General features: G+C 46.7%; 1 protein-coding gene across 1 annotated transcript; it reads left to right on the top strand.

The window, feature by feature from the left end:
- Window positions 1-206: 206 nt before the first annotated feature.
- On the top strand, window positions 207-6,005 carry PEBP1 (phosphatidylethanolamine binding protein 1). The gene is made up of 4 exons (XM_058158652.1): window positions 207-433; window positions 3,178-3,287; window positions 3,414-3,514; window positions 4,803-6,005. The coding sequence occupies exons 1-4, from the start codon at window positions 221-223 to the stop codon at window positions 5,018-5,020; spliced, it is 642 nt and encodes a 213-aa protein (XP_058014635.1). The 5' UTR covers window positions 207-220; the 3' UTR covers window positions 5,021-6,005.
- The last annotated feature ends 1,640 nt before the right edge of the window (window positions 6,006-7,645 follow it).

Genomic DNA, 7,645 nt, shown 5'->3' with positions numbered 1-7,645 from the left:
AAAAAAATAAAAATAAAAAAACACTTAAAACTGGCTAGGTTTCAACTCCCAGAATGCCCCCAGCAAGCATTCCGGGACTTCAATTCCCAGAGTTCCTTTCTTCCGACAGGGCTGCTCCCCCAACTCAGCCAATAGGAGCAAGAAGGAGAGGCCCCGCCGCCTGGGATTGGAGGAGCAACCTGCCATTCCGAAGGCCGCCCCCCCTTCTCCCTTTAGCTGGATGAGTCTCTCGCGCTGCGTTTGCTTGCTGCAGCGAACTGGGAAGAATCTCTCGGGCGCTCGTTTCTTTGGTGCAAGCATGCCGGTAGACTTGAGCGGCTGGGGAGGCTCATTAAACCTCCCCGAGGTGGAAGACAAGCCGGTGCATCCTCTGCGGGTCCGCTACGGGTCGGTGGAAATCGAGGAGCTCGGTCAAGTGCTTACACCGACCCAGGTAGTAAAAGTGGGTAGTAAGGGGCCGCCTGCGCTGGGTTTGCAAAATTGCATCGCCTTTTGTTCTTGCAAAAGGGACGGACTTTTTCTCGTCCTTCGGCCGGCAAGGAGCTGGGGCTTTTGCACAACCCCATCCCTCCCTCCCTCCACGACTGGAATTTCCACGCACGTTTTTGTCCTCCCCCACCACCACTTATGCACCGGCGCAAAAACGTTTGCAACGGTTAAAATTAGGGGGAACCCCCCATCCCCCCCCCATAAGGGAGTTCGGAAACTCACTCCGCTTTGCAGGATCCCGATGCATTCATTGGCTGACCTGCATCTGGATCGTTTCAGATTCTTTCCACCCACCCACCCCCACCCCCCCCACCCCCAAATGTGCAGTCCCGTAATAATAGGGATCCCGTCTTTCCCTTGTTGCAAACGGCCAGCGTGCCGCAGATTGCAACCGGGAGGAAAGTCCCGTTTGGATGCCCTTCTCGGGACTCGGCTATTTGCAAGGGAAGCTCAAAAATTTATTTATTTTAAAATATATTTTATATGTAGCAGGGAGACCATAATACACATTCACATGCATGCTTTTATATCTATCTATCCATCTCTAGCTATCTATTTATCTATCTATCTATCTATTTATTAAAAAGCATGCATGTGAATCTGCATTATGGTCTCCCTGCTTGGCACGACCCTTAGAAGGCCCGAGAATCCTGCGTGGCTTTTTGGAAAAAAGGGAAAAAAAGGCACGCGATCGTTTTTAATGCAAACGCTTTGTTTTTGCAAAATCGTGTTTTTTTTTAGCCTGGCCTTAAAAATAGAAGAGCAAGGTGCAGGTTTTTTTTTTTTTAAATTAAAAAAAAGCCCACCCTAAAAATATAAAGGCCCCCATTGCCAAGATGGCCATCTTCCCAAAAAAGAGAGGCGGAGACCAGCAGCAGCCAAGCGGCTCGGTTCTCCCTTCCCGGCCCCGGCCCTTGCAAGGCCGGTTGCAAGGCCCGGGAAGCGCGTGCCCGCTGGGGGAGGGTGTGTGTGTGTGTGTGAAGGCCGCGCACGTTGCAACATTCCAGCCGGAGCCTTGAGCTGAATTGGAGGCGAATAAATAGTGCATGCAATGCAAAATCGTTTGCTTTGACAGGGAGCCGTTTTAACCTAGGAGGTGGGGTTGTGGTGGGGGGCATATCTGGGTGAAAAGGACACCACGGTTTAATTTCTAAACCCAAATGATAGCTTTTTTTTTTTTTACTTCAACCCGCTTCCACGTTTTGCAGATGTCCAGCTTTCCATGTTTTTTGTCAAGCCGACTGCCTGCCAATACAATTATTATGGCTAGTTTATGATGCTAAACGGTGGAGACAAGGGTGGTTTAAAAATCTAATTTCTTTATATTTCCACTGAAAATAAGGCCTCTGATCTCCATCGCTATTCAAGTTAAAACTGTTGGTGAATTGTGCCATCTTTGGTGCTTTCTGAGCTTGGTTGTTTTCTTGCAGACATTTCATGACCCAACTAGGTAACATCATCAGTGCTAGAAGGGAGGGAAGTTTGTGGAGAGGAGGAGGAGGACTGTGGGATCCTTGGTGCTTTGTGAGCTTGGTTGTTTTCTTGCAGACCTTTCATGACCCAACTAGGTAACATCATCAGTGTTCGGAGGGAGAGGGGTTTGCATGGAGGAGGAGGACTTGATGCTCTCTGAGTTTGGTGGTTTTCTTGCAGATGTTTCATTATCAAACTAGGCAACACCAGTGAACTGATGATGTGACCTAGTTTGGTAGTGAAATGTCTAGAAGAAACAACCTTGGTGCTCAGAGGGCACTAAGGAGCCCACAGTCTGTCCTTTCTCCTCCAACCCTTCCTCCTCCTCCTCCTCCTCCTCCTCCTCCTCCTCCTCCTCCTCCTCCTCCTCCTCCTCCTCCTCCTTGCACACCCAACTCCCTGATGTTACCCAGTCTGGTAATGAAATGTCTACAAGAAACCACCCACTCAGAGGGCACCAAGGACTCCACAGACCGTCTTTCTTCCTCTTCCTGTCCGCATACCCAACTCCCTTCTAGCACTGATGATGTTACCTAGTTGGGTAATGAAACATCTGCAAGAAAATCACCAAGCTCAGAGAGCACCAAGCACCCCGCAGTCGTCTCCCTCCTCCTCCTCCTTTTCCTCCTCCTCTCCACAAACCCCACTCCCTCCTAGCACTGATGATGTTACCTAGTTTGGGTCATGAAACGTCTGCAAGAAAACCTCCAAGCTAAGAGAGCACCAAGAACCCCACAGTTGTGCTCCTCCCCCTCTCCCTCCTCCTCTTCCTCCTCCTCTTCCTCTCCACACATCCAACTCCCTTCTAACAGGGATGATGTTCTTAGTTTGGGTCATGAAACATCTCCAAGAAAACCACCAAGCTCAGAGAGCACCAAGAACCCCACAGTTCAACCCTGAGCTACAAATATTCTTATCAGTTGGGGAATTCTGGGATCAGAAGCCCAAATATCTTGAAGTGGCTGAGATTGAGAAACTTTCGCTTTTAAGCTTCAGTTTCCACTTTCAGGAACAGGAAATGCTGTTTTTGTTTTTTTAAATTGCCTGTCCATTTGCTGAAAATGCAGGCTGAACAGGAGAAAACATTGCTAACTCTACTATAGAGCCGACTTAGTCAGTGGACATTTCTTCTGCTTTGTCTTTCTTTTGTCCCCCACCCCACCCCCCGTTTTAAAACAGGAGCAAAAAAATATTATTTCTTCTTTATTTGGGCAGGTCAAGAATCGGCCAACCTTGATCGAGTGGGAGAATTGCAGCCCGGATAAATTCTACACATTGGCTCTTACGGATCCTGATGCTCCCAGCAGGAAAACCCCCAAATTCAGGTGAGTTGAGTTGGGGGTGCTTGGAAAGTGCAGGGGTGACCCCCCGATGGAGCGTTTCTTCGCGTGTTGCAAGGTGGGATTTGCAGACGCGGAGACCCAATTCTCGTTCTCTTTTTTTTTTGTTAGGGAGTGGCATCACTTTTTGGTGACTAATATGAGAGGCAACGATATCAGCAGCGGGAACGTTTTGTCTGACTATGTTGGATCTGGGCCTCCTAAAGGAACAGGTGAGTGGCCAGCCATTCCCTTTCAAGGCCAAGTGAGTAGTTGCTACATGCATTGCTTTTCAAAATGCGGCTACTGAACAAGTATCTCAACTCATAACAAAAATAGATAGATTAATAGATAGATTGATAGATGCATGATAGATGCATGATAGGAGATGGATGATAGATCCATCCATCTTCCTCCCATCCATCCTCTTATCCATCCCTCCATCCAATTTTCCATCCATCGTTATCCTCTTATCCTTCCTCCCATTTATCTATCCATCCATTCATCCAACCTCCCATCCATCCACCTCCCATCTTATCCATCCAATTCCAATCCATTCCATGCAGTCTTCCATCCCTCCATCCTCCCATCATCATTCTCTTATCCTTTCTCCCATTTATCCATCCCTCCACCTCCCATCCATCCATCCAATTCCAATCCATCCCTCCATCCAATTTTCCATCCTCCCATCCATCATCATCCTCTTAACCTTCCTCCCATGTATCCATCCATCCATTCATCCAACCTCCCATCCATCCACCTCCCATCTTATCTATCCAATTCCAATCCATCCCATGCAGTCTTCCATCCTCTTATCATCATCCTCTTATCCTTTCTCCCATCTATCAATCCATCCATCCACCTCCCATCCATCCAATTCCAATCCATCCCTCCATCCAGTTTTTCATCCCTCCATCCTCCCATCATTATACTCTTATCCTTCCATCTATCCATCCATCCATTCATCCAACCTCCCATCCATCCACCTCCCATCCATCCATCCATCCATCTCCAATCCATCCCTCCATGCAATCTTCCATCCATCCATCCTCCCATCATCATTCTCTTATCCTTTCTCCCATCTATCAATCCATCCATCCACCTCCCATCCATCCAATTCCAATCCATCCCTCCATCCAGTTTTCATCCCTCCATCCTCCCATCATTATACTCTTATCCTTCCTCCCATCTATTCATCCATCCATTTATCCAACCTCCCATCCATCCACCTCCCATCCATCCCTCCATCTCCAATCCATCCCTCCATGCAATCTGCCATCCATACCTCCATCCATCCTCCTCCTCTTATCCTTCCTCCCATCTATCCATCCATCCAACCTCCCATCCATCCATCTATCCCCCCATCTCTCCATGCAGTCTTTCCTCCCTCCCTCCCTCCAATCCATCCTCAAATTGGTCTGCATCTTGACTCCCCAACAGCTCTGAGGAGGCGGGCAGAGGGCTGGGTTGTACCCTCCTTAAATGGGGGTTTCTGCTTATTTTTCTCCCGTCCATTTTCAGGCCTTCACCGCTACGTCTGGCTGGTCTATGAGCAGCCCCAGCAGCTGAGTTGCAACGAGCCCATCCTGAGCAACCGTTCGGGGGACAAACGTGGCAACTTCAAAATAGCGACCTTCCGCAAGAAATACAAGCTGGGTCCCCCCGTCGCCGGCACCTGCTACCAAGCCGAGTGGGACGACTACGTGCCCAAACTCTACGAGCAGCTGTCTGGGAAATAAAACCGCCTCTCGTTTTCTTGCCGTAGTTCCTCTTCCTTGGAAATTCTTCCTTTATCCTAAGTGGGCCTAGGTTTACTCCGGATGCATTATTGAAAACAAATTCCCATTGAATCGGTAACATGAATTAATCTACGTTAATTCATTATGGGCCCTTTAATCAGCAGCCTTTATGTTTTTAAAAGCTTTTTTTTAAAAACAACAACAACAACAACCTGCAACTGAATTGCACGTTGCGTTGCTGCTTTTGAGAAACTTCCATCCTGAGAATAGAAAAACACCCATTTCCTATAACCGTCTTGATATTACCTGAGCAACTTAGCTGGTTGTGAAGGGGAATTGCACCTCTGCCTTGCCTTTGGAAAAAAAAAAAAAAGGCACAAATGCCAAAAATTCGGTGTAGGACGCCCCAACCTGCACTCCTATAGAGTCCGTAGAATGATAAGTGCAGCATTTCTAGCCAGCAATGGGATTGTGGAGCCCAATGCATCTGGAAGGTGCCAGTGAAATTGAGTAATATCATAAAATTGGAATATAATAAGCATCTCTTTAACCGTAAGTTTGGGAGGGATCTGGTTCATCGTGGTTTGCAACCAAAGCAATCCTGTAATATCTAGCTTCCGGTGATTTTCCATTAAAGAGGAATTTTGGCTACGGATCCTACACAACTCAATTTTACTGTTTGTTTAGAGATGTTATCTCGATGAACTGTCTCTGCTGTTAACTGGATATCAAAGTTCTGTTTTAGAAGGCTGGGATTGTTCAAGTTGGATTTCTCTCATTTTACCGATAACATTTCTGGATGTCATTGTTTTTTTCCCCCCTGCCCTCTAAATTGCTGTTAAATAAACTAGATAGCCACCATATTTAGTTATAGTTATTCGCTGATATTGTAGCTGCCCATTGAGAAGCGAAAGCATCTTGCCTGTATGGATTTGGTTTGCTTTCTTGTTGAGAAGTTTTCCATTAAAAATGAGGGTTGCCTTCACTTTTTATGCTGTTCCTTCATAGAAGCTGGATGAACCCGGAATAGTTCCATTCTAAAGCTTGGCTCATTAACCTTAGTTAGGCTTTTGATGGCTTAATCCATTGCTTCTTGTCCTGCCCTCAGGAGCTTTGGAGAATAAGGGACCTTGGAAGTCATCTAGTCCAACCCCCCTGCCCAGGCAGGAAACCCTACGCCACTTCAGACAAATGGTTATCTAATCTCTTCTTAAAATCTTCCAATGTTGGAGCATTCACAACTTCTGGTGGCAAGTCGTTCCACTGGTTAATTGTTCTCACTGTCAGGAAATTCCTCCTTAGTTCTAAGTTGCTTCTCTCCTTGATGAGTTCCCCCCCCCCCTTGCTTCTTGTCCTGCCTTCAGGTGCTTTGGAGAATAGAACACAGAATGACGTAGTTGGAAGGGACCTTGGAGGTCATCTAGTCCAATAGCTTTGACCACCTTCATTTTTGTAGGAGCCCTTCAAATCCTGGAAGACCGCAGTGAGGCTGGGTCAGTTCCTTCCCTCCAGTGTGCAGCCGTTGTTTTCAGGCCACGGCTGTGGTGGCCAGTTAGGAAAAAAAAAAGTCCCCATTAAATGACAATTTTGTGCTAGGACTAAGACCAGAAATTGCCAAAGGAGCCATAGATTCACACATTGTGAAGAATGGACAGTTCTTGGTGCTTCAGAAGTAGGGAGCCAAAATTCTGTCTCCACTTTTTAAATTTCTTCTTTCTCTCCCTCCTGTTTTCCTTCCTCTCGTTTTCCTTTTTTTCCTTCCTTCCTTCCATTTCTTTTCTCTTTCTCTCCCTCCCTTTTTCCTTTTTTCCTTCCATCCTGCCATTTTTCTTCTTTCTTTCCTACCCTCTCATTTTTTCCTTCCTTCTACTTTCCTTTTTTCTTTCATCCTGCCTCCCGTTTTCCTTCCCATTTTCCTTTTTTCCTTCCTTCCATTTTCCTTCCTTCCTTTCTTTCTTTCCTACCCTCTCATCTTTTCCTTCTATTTTCCTTTTTTCTTCCATCCTCTCGTTTTCCTTCCCGTTTTCCTTTTTTTCTTCCTTCTCTCTCTCCCATTTTCCTTTCTTCCTTCCATCCTCCCATTTTCCTTCCTTCTTTCCTTCCTACACTCAAATTTTTCTTCCTTCTATTTTCCTTTTTTCTTCTATCCTCCCTCCCATTTTCCTTCCTTCCTTTCCTCCCATTTTCCTTTCCTTCTGCCCCTCCCATTTTCCTTCCTTCCTTCAGTTCATACCTTCTCATTTTCCTTCCTTCCATGTTCCTTTTTTTTTCTTCCATCCTCCCCCGTATTTCCTTTCCTTCTTTCTTTCCTTCCTTCCCATTTTCCTTCTTTCCTTCCATCCTTCCTCCCATTTTCCTTCCTCTTCGCTTCTCTCCCCTCTTTCATCGTATTGCAAAATTTCAGTGGCGACGCGTTAAAAACAAAAAGTCAAGAAAGAAAACGAATGAATTGATTATTCTCTTCATTAAAAAAGAGTCCCGCGAGAGACCGTTGGGTCGCTCTACTCTTTTCCTAGCTCTCTGCGGCCGAGACGGGTGGGGCGGGACTGGCAGCGGGGGTGGGGGTGGCTCAAGAGCTCCTGGCTTGCTTATTTGCGCCTGCGCGCAGAAGAGCCTCTCCTGCTG

Source organism: Ahaetulla prasina, chromosome 15 (assembly GCF_028640845.1).
Source record: "Ahaetulla prasina isolate Xishuangbanna chromosome 15, ASM2864084v1, whole genome shotgun sequence".
Classification (NCBI taxonomy): Eukaryota; Metazoa; Chordata; class Lepidosauria; order Squamata; family Colubridae; genus Ahaetulla; species Ahaetulla prasina.
This window is presented reverse-complemented; position numbering and strand designations above follow the sequence as displayed.

Excerpts from the sequence above, each read along its gene's own strand:
- PEBP1 (XM_058158652.1), top strand. The coding sequence starts at position 221 with ATGAGTCTCTCGCGCTGCGTTTGCTTGCTGCAGCGAACTGGGAAGAAT. Across the intron at positions 3,288-3,413 it reads AGGAAAACCCCCAAATTCAG|GGAGTGGCATCACTTTTTGG; the intron begins GTGAGTTGAGTT and ends TTTTTTTGTTAG. Across the intron at positions 3,515-4,802 it reads TGGGCCTCCTAAAGGAACAG|GCCTTCACCGCTACGTCTGG; the intron begins GTGAGTGGCCAG and ends GTCCATTTTCAG.